The sequence below is a fragment of the Rattus rattus genome, chromosome 15 (genome assembly GCF_011064425.1).
Source record: "Rattus rattus isolate New Zealand chromosome 15, Rrattus_CSIRO_v1, whole genome shotgun sequence".
Taxonomy (NCBI): domain Eukaryota; kingdom Metazoa; phylum Chordata; class Mammalia; order Rodentia; family Muridae; genus Rattus; species Rattus rattus.
The window spans coordinates 58251138-58265435 of NC_046168.1; the positions used below are offsets into that span (position 1 = coordinate 58251138).

Consider the following 14298-nt stretch of genomic DNA (forward strand, 5'->3'; position numbering starts at 1 on the left):
GGTGAGAGGAAAAGGGAAATGGGGATATTTAAGAAACATCTTTTCATTTGAAATTAAAAAAAAAAAAAAAAGGAAGGCTAAGCAGAGGCCTGGGGTAGCTCAGTGACTGGGGGCTTGCCGAGTGGGTGTGGCAGCCTAGGTACAATCCACAGCACCACACAGAAATCACCCAACAAGACCTGAGGAAGGGAAAAGCAAAAGCAGCGTGTTGAAGAGTCATCTACGGCGAGAGAAGACCTTGTGAAATGAGAGATCACCTCCTTGGGTGCCTGGTGGACCCAAGTCAGCCTCTGAGTCAGCCATTGTTCTCGGCCAGTACAGCCTGGGTGTAGTCGTTCTGGGAAGACTGCTTTGAGAGCATTTGCTGTCAGACGAATCACAGTGTGATAAACTGTTCCTGTTCTTTTATGGTATCAATAAACCGCTCCTGTACTTTTATGGTATCGTATAGTTCGGATAGGTGGCCCTTGAGCCTGTTCTACTGGAAATGTGCTGGTTGTGATTGTTACTTTCAAAATGCCTGAGGTGCATCTCAGAAAATGCTTCCGTGCCATCCTGCCGTTTACCAGCAGTAAATTCAGTTTACCCTGAACTAAATTGAGTTATAACTTAAGCCAGTGTGCATGGAAAAGTCTATTGTGAAGGTTGAGAGTGGAAATAAGAGCTGGGCCCATGGGCCCTCATATAGTGTGGTCAGTTTCTGCCTTTACTCTGCATGCCGGCTGGCCAGTATCTGATGTGCTTGCCCTCCCTCTGTTCATCCGTGTTCCCTTCCACATCTCTTCTTCCTCTTCCTTTTCTTCTTTGTTCCTCAGTCCTTGTCCTGTTTGCCCTTCCCCCATGCCCTTACTGGGACACACATCTAGGTCTTGGTTGGCGAATCCTTGCCCAGGAAGGAGACCTTAGAAGGCAGCTTTAAGGTTTAGACCTAATCCAGCCAATTAGAGGCAGTAGAACATTGCACTGTGCTTTCGGGACGATTTCTAGACTCAGAGGGAGCTGTGGGAGACAGTGTATACTTGAGGCCCATTTATTTAAGTGAGATGTCTTGGTATACTTTTAAATTTCATTTTTAAAAAGTAAGAATATATAGGAAGACATTGGGAAAGCTGTAAAACACTGTAATTTGAAGATATCATGGAAAAAAAGATACTGTCCCATTTAAACCATCCAGTAAAGCTAGGTTTGGGGGTTCAAACGTATTATCCCGTCATTTGGCACGCTAAGGCAGGACAGTTGCCATACATTCAAGGTTGCCTGGGTAACACAGTGATTTCCAGACTAGCATGGGCTATAGCGTGAGATCCTGTCTTAGAAAGCAACGGAGCAGGGCTGGGGAGATGTCTCAAGGGTAAGAGTGCATGCTGTGCGAGCACGAGGTCCTGGGTTCAAATCCACAGTGTCCATGTAAAAAACTGGGCATGGCTGTGTGGTGCCTGTAACCCTAGCATTAGTGGGTAGTCAAGGAGGCGGATCCTGGGGCTCAGCACTCAGCCAGCCCAGCCAAAATGGCGAGCTTCTGGTTTAGGGGAGATTCTATCCCAAGGTACTAGAGAGCAATAGAGTAAGACATCCAGTCTCTTCCTCTGCTCTCTGCAGGCATGTGTGTCCAACATACTCATGTACATAGACTACACACAACACCATATACATAGACTGCACACAACACCGTGTGCACCTCTCCCACACACGTACCAATCACCCAATCGTAATGAAGCCTGTTTCTCTCTTTTCTGCAGTCATGCAGCAAAATGAAAGGAATAAGTAAGTTTATAGTCACATCCGGAGTCTGTAATTTCAGCTGACTACTCCTTATGTAAGTTGCTAGGCTTGTTTTAAGTTTCTGGTCTGTGGGACTGAGGGTGCTCCTCAGTGGCAGCCCAGGAGTAGAGCAACTGTCCCGTCTGCACAGGTGACTCCGGCTTGGGGCTGAGGGTGGGGACGCTCAGTAAGATCTTGGTCTTTATTTCTGAAAACTCTCCTAATATATTCCTCACCTCAATCAAAAGGGAGAATCACCAAGATCTTCATCACACATCTCCATGGAGACCACTTCTTTGGCCTTCCAGGCCTCCTCTGCACCATCAGCCTGCAGAGTGGCTCTGTGGTCAGCAGGCAGCCTATTGAGATCTACGGCCCCGTCGGCCTTCGGGACTTTATCTGGAGAACCATGGAGCTCTCTCACACGGAGTTGGTTTTCCCTTATGTGGTGCACGAGCTGGTTCCTACAGCTGACCAGTGCCCTGTGGAAGAACTAAGAGAATCTGCACAAATGGATGAAGCAGACAGCTCTCCCAAAGGACAAGGACGGACTATCTTGCTAGATGCAGAGGAAAACTCCTACTGTCTGGTGGATGACGAACAGTTTGTGGTAAAAGCCTTCCGCCTCTTCCATAGAATTCCATCTTTTGGCTTTTCTGTCGTGGAAAAGAAGCGCACCGGAAAACTCAGTGCTCAGAAGCTGAGAGACCTCGGTAAGCACCTCCTTCTCTTTACCGCCCATCATCTTGTCTCGCTTTTGAAGTTACTTTTAAAATCCGTTTCTGTTTTTATTTTTGTCTGATCCAGGGTTTCACTCTGTAGCCCAGCCTGGCCTGTAACTCACTGCATAAACTCAAATTCAAACTCCTGATCCTCCAGCCTCTGCCTCAAGATTGGTTGGAATTCGAAGTGTGCACAGTCTTGAGGTATGTTTTCAATGACATCTTTGTGTGAGGTGTGGGCAAGCGCGTGCAGAGGCCAGGGGTGTCTTCCTTCCTTTTTGCTACAGGGTCTCTCGCTGGACTTGGAGCTGATGATTGTGTGCAGGCTGACTACTCAGCAAGCCCTTAGGATCCACCCATTTCTCTTCCCCCAGTGCTGGGGTTACAGATGCAAGTACACCCCCGCTTTTCACCTGGGTGCTGGGGCCTGAACTCAGTCCTCTTGCTTAGCCAGCAAGCACTTTACCTACCAAGCCATCTCCTTGGTCCTTCAGTGACGTCTTCAGGGTAAAGCTGTTTGCCATAGGTTTTTATCTCACAGTGGCAGCCGACTGCCTCAAGGGCTGCTTTGTTTCCCTTGCCCTCATTCAGGACGATGAAGTTAGTGTGGTGTTCCCACTGCACCTTAACCCGTTTTACACACCACAGTTCAGCATAATAGACGGAGACACACAATGGTGCCTCTGAAGAGTGGAGGCCAGGTCCATCCCACTTCCAGCCATAGAACGTCACTTGCCTGCCATGGGTATCCCTGTGGGAAGGATGGTGGCGCTCTGTCTAGTGTTTAGGTATGCAGGATGTTCCCAACTAAGACAGTACACTATTCTAGTAATGAGGAAAAGTGATGAGGCCAAAGGTGGGGTGTTGTTGTTGTTGTTGTTGTTGTTGTTGTTGTTGTGTTTGTGGTCTAAATACTGTGGAAATACTGTTATATTTGAAACTTTAAACATGATCTCTATTGGAATGTTGGTCACATATTTGCTTGTAAGAATTATCCACAGTGTTAATCTGTACTAATAGAACACCGAGGCTTGAAAATCTGGTATTGCTGCCATCTGCCAACCTGAGTGAGCATGCAGAATTGCCTTACACATCCCTTGGACTGATGTGTGTGTGTGTGTGTGTGTGTGTGTGTGTGTGTGTGTGTGTGTGTGTTTGCCATAGTGTGCAGGTGGAGGGCAGAGGGCAGCTTTAGGGAGAGTTTTTCCTCCCACTGTGTGGGTTTTAAGGATCAAGTGAGGTTGTCAGGCTTGGCTGGAAGTGTCTTAAGCTGCTGCCGTCTTCCTATCTAAACGTGTGACTCCATTAACACATTTCTTCCTTAGTCAGTCAGTTCATAGACATTCGATCTAACTAGAGACTTTGATTATATGATTGTTTATATCTATGCTTTGATGTTATGATAAATAATGGTCCTCAGAATTTGTTATTCCTATGCAAAGCAGAAAATCCCAGCTGGTATCTTGAGTGCAGTGAGGTCTAAGTGTTACTTCAGAGCTTAAAAGTGAGCTTACATATGTGCTCGGAAAAGCCCTCAAACATAAAGCTATTGTTAGCAACAGTCAACACTGAACTTTTCAAATGTTTAAATATCCCATATCACCATTGTCTACAAGTAGTAACACATTTCTTTCAGTTTTGAAAATAATTGGATGCCTTTAAATTTTTTAAAATTTTTATGTGTATGGGGGTTTTGTCTGCATTATGTCTGTGTACCATACATATGCCTGTCACCCTCAGAAGCCCTGGAACTGGAGCTGCAGACATGTGTGGGTTGCCATGAAGGTAGTGGGAATTGAACCCAGGTCTCCTGGAAGAGCAGCAAATGCTCTTCACTGCTGAGCCATCTCTCTCCAGGCCCCTGGATACCTTGCTAGTTGCTGGTTGCTATAAGCTGTGAAAGTTGTCTCTTGGCAAATCATAATTCCATATTCTTGACATAGTGTTATCCGTTTTATCATCAGGTGTCCCACCAGGTCCTGCCTATGGGAAGCTGAAGAATGGAATTTCTGTTGTTTTGGATAATGGAGTTACAATTTCTCCCCAAGATGTCTTAAAAAAGCCTATGGTTGGAAGAAAAGTCTGCATCCTGGGCGACTGTTCTGGGGTCGTGGGTGATGGGGGAGTGAAGCTGTGCTTTGAGGCAGACCTGCTGATTCATGAGGCGACTCTGGACGACTCCCAGATAGACAAGGCGAAGGAGCATGGCCACAGCACACCACAGATGGCAGCGACATTTGCAAAGCTGTGCCGTGCAAAGCGACTCGTCCTGACTCACTTCAGCCAGAGGTACAAACCAACCGCCTTAGCCAGAGAAGGGGAGGCAGACGGCATTGCGGAACTGAAAAAGCAAGCCGAGTCCGTGCTGGAGCTCCAAGAAGTGACTCTAGCGGAAGATTTTATGGTGATTGGCATTCCGATCAAGAAGTGACACGCACGCTCCCGAGTGCGTTAGTGTGGACGTGGTATGGATGCGTTACCAGACCTGCACTCCCGAGTGCGTTAGTGTGGACGTGGTATGGATGCATTACCAGACCTGCACTACAGACTCTTTTGTTTCTTAAAATTACTTTGGCCCTAACAATCCTAAAGATGGAGCTGGATTGCTGAGCTGACTCAGTAGTGAGAGGGAACAAGATTTTAAATAATGAATCATTTTTAAAAGATGAAAACATTTAAATCATTTAAATTTAAATTTTTAAATATGAAAAGTCCTTCCTGAAGTGCAGAGGTGACAAGATAATTCATGGTGCAGGGAACTTATTTTGTGGCTGTTGCTACAGACAGCGTTCAATTCTGTGCAGTGTTGGACTCAGCCGTGCCCAACTTAGTCACCACTACTGATGACGTATGCAGGACTGGGGCCTCTTGGCTAAAGAAACGGTAGCAGAATTTGTACCGAATTTGTGTCCCTAACGGAGATAAATATATGGGGGCAATACATGGGCAGTATTGGTGACACGGTGGTCTCACTGGGAAGTCAGTGCAGGTTTGGACTGAGTTTTAGCATTTTCTTCAACATCCTGGTTTCTTTTAACACATGGTCCTGGGTAGACTACTAAGAATTAGGTGTGATGGAATTGTTTTCCTGCTGCAGTGACAGAGGGGAGATGGTGACAGCACAGTAGCGTAGTCAGTGGGGGTCAGGGATGCCATACATGCTGCGCAGTCCTGCATAAGAATTACCTCAAAGTCCTAGGCCTGTGCAGAGACACAAATTAAAGCCTTCATTCCTAATGCGATGTGCTCGGCCAAGGTTAATGACGTAATGGGCTGCAGTAATAGATCAGCCAAGCCCTCCAATAGGAGGGGAGGGTGTGTGTGTCAGAATTAGATGCCGCAGCAGGTGTTATTTGGAAAAGTGAGTCATCGAGTGAATCTCATAGATGTGGAGAGAGACAGTCACCCCAGCCCAGGGAGAGTCTGCCTCAGGCCTAGAAGTCCTGGAGCTGTGGTGTGAGTTGAGTGTGGTGGAAGCTGGAGAGGGAGCTCCTGCCTCTGCTTCCAGAGGCTGAGTTAGGAGGTCAGTAGACCTGACCCTGCACTGCCGAGCTGCCTGGGTGATTCTGACAGACATAGGTACTGAACCAGCCTAGGAGAAAAAAAATTGTCTTTTTTTTCTATGTATTTAAATTCAGGGTATATATATATTTTATAGATTCTTATATATATATGTTTATGTGTTGTATATTTTATGCATGCATATTTTTACATGAAGGCTGACCTCCCTCCACTATTTTCCTAAAGCAAAATAAAGATATTTTATTGGACAAACAAAAGCTAGGAGTTTATTACCAGAAAATACTCTTTTAGAAATTCTGAGGCATTATTTTGGCACAATAAAAATAATGTAAGGTTGAGAAAGCATAAAGGGGCAAACAGACGGGTGCTGTAGAGGGACACTGACTACAGGCAGCTGACAAGTCCGGACCCTCGTTCTCATTATCGTTCCTACAGCAGCAAAGAGTCTCTCGAAGCGCGAGACTAATGCACTTTTAGAGCTGTGTTATTTAATGATATCTTTAACTCGGAGTACTGAGGCCGTTTCCTATGGGCAGAAGTAAAATGGACACGTGACTCTTGATTCCAAATCTCTGTCTCTGAGTAGTTCCTCCTCTCTAGTTCTCGCTGTGGTAAAGAGCGTCTTAGCATGGTGGCTGAAGCCATTGCCTTGCTACTCACAAGGCTAAGGTAGGGGAATAGGAGGCTGGGCTGTGTCTTTAAAAGAAGACAGAAAAAGTAAATGTGACTTCTAACATATCCTCACATTCATTCATATTCTTCACCACCACACAGGAGTGTCCTGCTTCATTACTCTATTAGGATATGACGTCATCAACTAAAAAAACCTAAGTCCTGGGCTGGAGAGATGGCTCAGCGGTTAAGAGCACTGACTGCTCTTCCAGAGGACCAGGGTTCAATTCCCAGCAACCACATGGTGGCTCACAACCATCTGTAATGGGATCTGATGCCCTCTTCTGGTGTGTGTGAAGAGAGTGACAGTGTACTCACATAAAATAAATAAATAAATCTTTAAAAAACAAACAAACTAAGCCCTACCCTCTCTTTCACCTCTCCCTGTTTGTAACAAGGTCTCACTGTGTAACCCAAGCCGGCCTGAAGCTTAAAGTACTCCTGCTTAAGAGCTGGGGTTACAAACATGAGTTTGTATTCTGCTCATAACGCTTTGAGTATTTCTTCCCCAAGAAAATGTTATAGTTTTTAGCCTGGTGTAGAGCACTTGCTTAATTTTGACTTGTAGTATAAAAAGGAAAGATGATTTTTGCCTCCAACTGCAAATGGCTTTATTATGCCTTTAAGTTAATATAGATAATTCAACTCTTTTCCCGTGAATATGTCAGCTTAAAATTTTGCTACTTTTTCCTTTTATTAATGAAATAAGAATCTTCTTCCAATGTGTCAGTCCCAGTGGACAGTGATGGTACTTTATCTCACAAAGGTATATGTTTACAGTGAAATTACTAGATCCCACTTTACTGCTAGATTTGAAGGCTACTGAAATGGAGAATAATAGGAGTATTGACCCCCTTCTTTCTCGTTCTTCTCTTTTCCTTGGAGATTGGGGTCTCGTGTAGCCCAGGCTAGCCTTGAACTTGCTATGTAGCCAAGGATGACCCTGACTTTGTGATGCTTTTGCCTCCACCTCCAGAATGTGAGGTAACTGTCTGATGTCACCATGCTAGGTCTATGTAGTTCTGAGGATGGAGCCCAGGACTCTGCCTGCCAAGATTGCAGAGCTCGAGTATGGGGGGCTTTTGTTCGGTTTGTCTTTTTAGGGGATTCTAAAAAGGAAGCCCTGGTCGCAAGAACTAAGTCTAAGGGGAGACTGTCGGATAATAGTGTGTGATTTTTCTTTTCTTCTGTGTGCAAAACCAAAAAACAACGATTTAAGCACATTACATTTTAAAAGGCAGGAGAAGTGGCTGGGAACGTAGCTTGGGTAGAGCAGTGGTTGGCTTGAGCCAGGTCTCGGGCTTGATCCCCAGTGTCTCCTCTTGAAGAGGAGATCATGAGGGAAGAGAGGGATCATGAATGGTTAAGAGTGGATTCAGATTTAAGAATGTATGGAAATGTAATAATGAAACTCATTCTGTACAATTAATACATATTAATAATTTTTTTTTTTAAGTGGAGAAAGAAGCCTTGGGAGAAGGGGCAAGAAGTTTGGGGAGGCAAGACAGGTTGCCACTGCTGTTGGTGACTTCCTGAGTCACCAGTACACTGGATGTTCTGACGAAGTGTATGTATATACCATTTAGTATAGCAGTTACGTTATAGAAACCCAAACATACGGATAAAGCCCTCCTCTAGGTAACTGGTCGTTTCCACATAGACACTCCAGGTAGCTGACAGTTCGAGTCTTTGTAATATTTCTGTCCATCATCTGAACTGCAGCCAGAGTGGCTTTTTCCCAAGATGTAAATTTTTGCCATCTCTCCCTGGCTTGAAACTCCCTAGTGGTCTGTCTTTACCTCTCTAACCTTCTTACTCTCCAGTGCTACTCAAGCTTGCAGCCCCAGCCTCAAGGTCTTCGGGTGTCACAGAGCCTTCCAGCGGCCTGCCTCCTTCCCATGAAATGGCATTTGCCACTCCCCAAGTCAACCTAGTGAACCTTCGTCTTAGCTCTGCTTCCAGGCCTGGTAGAAGCCCGCCTGCCCGCCCGCCCGCCTGCCTGGCTCCCGCTAGGTAGTGCCCTTCTCAGCCCCTCGCCCCGTCTTCCTGCCCCTTGTCGGTCACAGCTTCATTCCGCCTCTGTATGCGATGTCTCTCCTCCACACGAGCTCTGTAAGCCACACCAGGGCAGAGCTCTGTCTGCTTCTGCTCCCCTTTATGAGTAACTCGGTACCTGGAACACCAAAGGCGTTCAATAAAGAGTGCTGACTGGATCATATGTCCTTGTCCTGTGATTTTGTTAGCATCTGGTCCTTTGTCATCCAATGGATCCCCTCATTCAGGTTAAAATGGGCAGACCTGACCTCTGGCAGAGGAGGAAGAGCAGAAGGCCTGCCTGTGACCTCGGCGGGCGAATCCTGATAAATTAACAGTTTGAAACTTTACTTTGCTGTTGCTAAGATATGGAAGCAAAACCCTACAGTCAGGGAAAAGATTAGAAAAAGATTTTCTCTACCTAAGACGTTGGATCCCGTCTTGGGCTGCGGCTGGCTGCTTATAAGGGGATTAGAGCAAAGGAAGATGGGGGACGGGCTGAACCTCAGGTGAGAGTCTGGAGACTTACACAGGGTAGAGGAGTGGTCTGCGAGCCGTTTTAGGAAACAAGAATGTAATTTATTCTGAGCCAGCCGAGGGGTTATGACTGACAATACCAATACAGGTTACCTTGAATGGCGTGATGTATTTCTGGCCCTGTTGCTCAAAGGTAAATCCTACACTTGAATCTGCTAGGTCCACGTTCAGTGGATTCCTTCCCAATGCCACACAGCACTAACTGAGAGCAAATTCTGAATCCCACGTCCTGGGGAAGATGGCCAGCAGCGGGGAAACAGAAGACAGTCCCTGATGGAGACCAGTTTACATCAGTGTAGTCAGAGGTAAGTGATCAGGGGGTTAGGAGGAGGAAGTCGGGACCTGTACTAACTCACACAGCCAGCCAGTTCCACTCACGTCTAAAGAACAAGGTAACTCTGACTGACACCTAGACTCAGGTATTTCTGTGTTCTCGATGGACTCCGAGGGTTAAGTAAGGCTGTCAGAATCAGGATTATAAGGACGTCGGGTGCCTAAGTCTACTCAAAGGAAGAAAAAGAAAAGAAAGAAAAAATTTCCACCCCTAAATAAAGCTAGCCTGGAAGCTCTGCTGCTCAGACCCAGCCTGCTAATTATACACTCTGCAGACATGGCAGGTACAAAGATTAAATTCACACACACACACACACACACACACACACACACACACACACACACACACACACAAGTGTCAGGGAAAAGTGAGGGATCAAGTTTTTCAGCAATATCAATCCCCTTAGCTGCTGGAAGCTGTTCAGACAGCCAGAGGCACAGCTAAGCAGTGCTTAGTTCCCTGTCACCCAGTGAAACAAGGTCATCTTGTCCAGGTTGTTTTCAACATTGTTGTGACTTCCAGAGATGATAGGTATCTCTTCCACACGTCTGGACTGGAGTCGAACATCTCGAAGCATCCAGGTCTGGGTCAGCAAGCCAAGTGCTGACCTGTCTCGCCAGGGGCCTTGATGCGTTTCCGCACAGCTAGCAGAGACTAGAACACAACCCCTTTCTCCTGCGAGGCAGTGCCACCTAGGACAAAGGTCTTGGGACTCTCGGACATTCCTGAAACATACAGGCATTCTGTCTTCTGAGACACTCCAGTCCTGAGCACCAGGAGGGTCATGCACCCCAGGCTGTGGTGAGGTCAGCATGACACCCCTCCAAGTAGCTAAAGACAGGGAAAGCAGACACTGGTGCCGAGGCTCAAACGTTAAATGATTAGATACTTTCCAATTTGTTATTTAGAAAAAAACCGAGGGAGGATGCAACCTGTCCAGTAGTCCAAGGGTTGGATTTGGGTTGGCTCGGCTGGTTGGTTGGTTTTTGGTGCACAGAGTAACAAACTCATAGTGACGAGTTGAAGACAGACAGCTTCACTGAGGTAGAATTCAATGTGCAACTATCACGACTACCAGTTTTAGAATATTTTTATTATCCTCCAGAGAAACTCCATAATTCTGGCAGTCAGTCACCCCCCCCCCCTGTTCACCCTACCTTCCCACACCCCTGAGCTATGGGGAACAGCAAGTCTGTTTATTGGCTGATTCTGAACATTTCTTATGAATGAACTTGAACAGCATGAGCTCCTCTGTAAATGGCTTCTTCCGTTCAGCGTGTTTTCAGTATGACCCCATCAGTCATTCATTATTTCTATGGCTAAATGCTTTATGGGTATGCTGCATTTTATTTATCCACTCTTCAGGAGGTCAGGGATAGATTATTTCGAAATATTTTCTATAGACGACATCTATTAGGAATGTAAAAGGGGGGTTGGGGATTTAGCTCAGTGGTAGAGCGCTTGCCTAGGAAGCGCAAGGCCCTGGGTTCGGGCCCCAGCTCCGGAAAAAAAAAGAACCAAAAAAAAAAAAAAAAAAAAAAAAAGGAATGTAAAAGGGTATATAGGTACACACAGTATAAACATTAATGTCCTTCAAAATAATCCCATAAATAATTTTTATACTAGGTAAAATTACCAAAGCAACTTTTTAAGAAAACACGAGTTGGGAGCTGACCGTGTCGGTGCGTCTTGGTGCCCCTGGAATTTGGGAGGTTGAAGCAGGCCCAGCTTGGGCTACGCAGTGAAATGCTGTCTCAGAAAAAGCCCAAACAAAACAACCAATAACACAGCCCAAAGCAAACTCCCCTCCCTTTCCAAACTGTTAGACAAATGCAGTAGTGTTTGCCTGCAGTCCCAACTACTCGGGCAAGGTCTGGAACCCATGAGTTTCAGGACAGCTATGCCAACATAGTGAGACCCTGTCTCAAAAGTTAAAAAAAGAAAAACAGAAAAGGAAAAAAGAACAACCCACAGCACAGCTTACGGGAAGTTTAAAAATATTTGAAAACACACAGTATGAAAATTTCAAAGAATTCATAAGAATCTTATTTTAAAAAGTTGAATTTATGGCTAAAAATCTTACAAGTTTTTCTGGTCTCATTAGCGAATTAGTCTAAAGGAAGAAACACACCCTCCTCCCACAGATACTTCTAGACGGTAGGAAAAAGGAAACCTGCCCTGGCTCATTTTATGAGGCCGGTATAATCCAGATGATGTCAAAATGGAAGGACATTAAAAGAAAGGACAATTCCATACGAATCCTTCCCATAAAACCCTGAAGAAGATAATTAGCTAATTGAACCAGGGACATATATTAAGAAAGACATCTTCGTGAGGGAAGTTTATCCCAGGAATATGCAAAGTCTGTCCGGCTTTAGAAAGTCACTGGTATCCACAGCAACAAGAGATGGGAGAGGACGGCAGGATGACCTCCCCAGACCCAGAACTTAACGCTCGCTTAGAGTAAGAATTCCGACCATATTCAGACTAGGGGATGCCTTTATTCTAATAAATAATATCTGGAAATGCAGTAAATGCTGTACCTACTAATAAAAGTTTTGTCTCTAAGAAACAGTTGCAGATGTCCACTTGGTACCATATCCAAGTATATTCCTTTTATTTGCATTGTCCCAGCTTCATTATGACTAAGCTGGAGACAATCCCCACCCGGGAAGGGAGCCCTTGTACCTGGAAGGCCCCACTAGGAGAGTCACACAGGACCCTGCTCTCCATTCTCAGATCCCTGGAACCTCCCGAGAAAGGGACGGACAAGCAGGGCCTGCTGCTCACAGGCACGACCAGGAAGGACCTGTGCTCAGGCTGGAAAGGACGTAGGGAAGGACCGCTCAGTCCCTCCTGGAGGTGAGGTGCGAGCCCATCCTTTTTTCCAGAAGCAGGACCCTAGCTGCTCCTCTGAGAAGGAGACCTGCTCACTCAGTGAGCTGATGTGGCCCAGCTGCTGGACGGAGCAGGCCAGCAGGCTGCCAGGGACCATGCTCCACAGTCAGAGGGACCAGCGCCAACTGCAGTTTCTGCTCTAGCATGTCAACCCAGGACTGCAGCCTATGCACCTCCTCCCTCACCACGCTGCCCACTCCAGTCGTGGGGTTTGGGGGTCACCAGGGAGGGGCCTCCCCTGGGTAGGCAAAGCATCCCATCTGTAGATGGGCTTCACCCCTCCCAACACCCGCAACCACTGGTTGCCCACAGTTTTGACATAGCGCGGAGGACAACTGGCCTCTCCAGAACTGCATCCATGCACGTCCGTCTGGCAAGCATCCCCCACCATCACACAGGGCAGTGGTGGTCTGAGTGGAATGGACTCCCCCGCTTCCCACACTGGGGCTGGCAGGTTGCTGTTCCACAAGCGCTACTGAGCCCACTGGTCCTCTTCCAACCAGAGCAGCAGACACAGCGCGGCCCGGTGGGAGTAGGCCCAGGGCTGTGGAGATCGGCAGTCGGGTAGATGTTTTGGACGGTGCTTCAGGCTGGGTGTCCACTGCGAGTGGTGAGAAAAGGCTGGTGTACACGCTGCATTCCAAGACAGGGATTCTGGAAACCTTACAGTACACAGGCTGTGGGCTGGACCTGTGGACATGCTCAGTAGCTCCTGTTGCCAACACGAGGAACCATGCCACAAGCAGCTCCTGGGAGCCCCACACGTCTGAGTCTCTAAGTGGGATCGCTCTCTTCTTTTGGTGTCTGAGGTCTTGGGCATGCACCATAGTGCACTTCAATAAATGTCATAGCTAGTACAATAAAATGACATATAAGTAAATAAGAGCTAAGAGGAAAGGAATGAAATGGGCATTGTTAGCACATGATGTGATTACATGGGTAGGAAATCTGAAAGAATTAAACCAATAACCTAGAAGGATTAATAAATGACGTTACCCAGGTTGCTGAACGTAGTTGACATGAAAATAAAGTTTATTTATAATATACAGGGGGAAAAAAGCCCCATTTGCAACAGCTGTGACTTAGAGTGAAGATCGAAGCCTATGTTTTCCAAAGCTTTCAGAGGGCGCATGAACAAAAGTGTTTGAGGGTCACTGGTGTAATGGATGAAGTCATAGTCGTTGACAGCAGTCTGTGGTGTGGCTTTGAATAAATTACTTCACTGCTCGTGGCTAAGTCCCTTCGTCTATAAATGTGAGGTAGCAGCAGTGTTCTGAGGAGTATTGTCATGATGACAATGACAAGAGCTTAGGACAGAGAGTGCTGTACACAGACCAACATTACCAACGTTGAACCTAAGGTTTTAGCTGCTTATTCTCAGCGAGTTTCGGGAGCTGCCTCAGAGAGTTCCACCAGCCTGTAGTGCTCGTGAGGCAGCATCTACAGCCCCCTGGCCAGAGGACGTACATGAAGAACACGTTGTTTCCCATCTGTGTTAAAGCCTCCAGCCACACACGTGGTTACTGCGTCCAATCAAGATGTGCTGGAGGTGGAAAACAGGCCCTGGATTTCAAAGACATTATAAAAGTAATATAATTCATGTTTTGAACTGACTATATGTTAACGTGGTATTTTAGCCACAGTATGTTATGTTATATTATTACTATTTACTTCAGGCCTGGGAAGATGGTTCACTGGGTAAGGATGCTTGCTGTTCTCCAACACCCATGTAAATGTCAAGCGTGCCTGAAATCCTAGTGTTGTGAGGGCAGAGACAGGTGAGCTCTGAAAGCTCTCTGACCAGTGGAAATTGTGAGC

The 14298-nt window shown here is 46.3% G+C and overlaps 1 protein-coding gene and 1 pseudogene across 1 annotated transcript in view; one reads left to right on the forward strand and one right to left on the reverse strand.

Annotated features, from left to right (window-relative positions):
- The window catches only part of Elac1 (elaC ribonuclease Z 1), a 16307-nt gene extending 11188 nt beyond the window's left edge, over positions 1-5119 (forward strand). The window contains exons 3-5 of the mRNA XM_032885707.1: positions 2010-2474; positions 4448-4959; positions 5011-5119. Of these exons, the coding sequence (XP_032741598.1) occupies positions 2010-2474; positions 4448-4914 (932 nt within the window). The 3' untranslated portion in view covers positions 4915-4959; positions 5011-5119. The remainder of the gene's footprint in view (positions 1-2009; positions 2475-4447; positions 4960-5010) is intronic.
- A 7278-nt stretch (positions 5120-12397) lies between these two features.
- LOC116884390 lies at positions 12398-13307 on the reverse strand (annotated as a pseudogene).
- Positions 13308-14298: the final 991 nt, after the last annotated feature.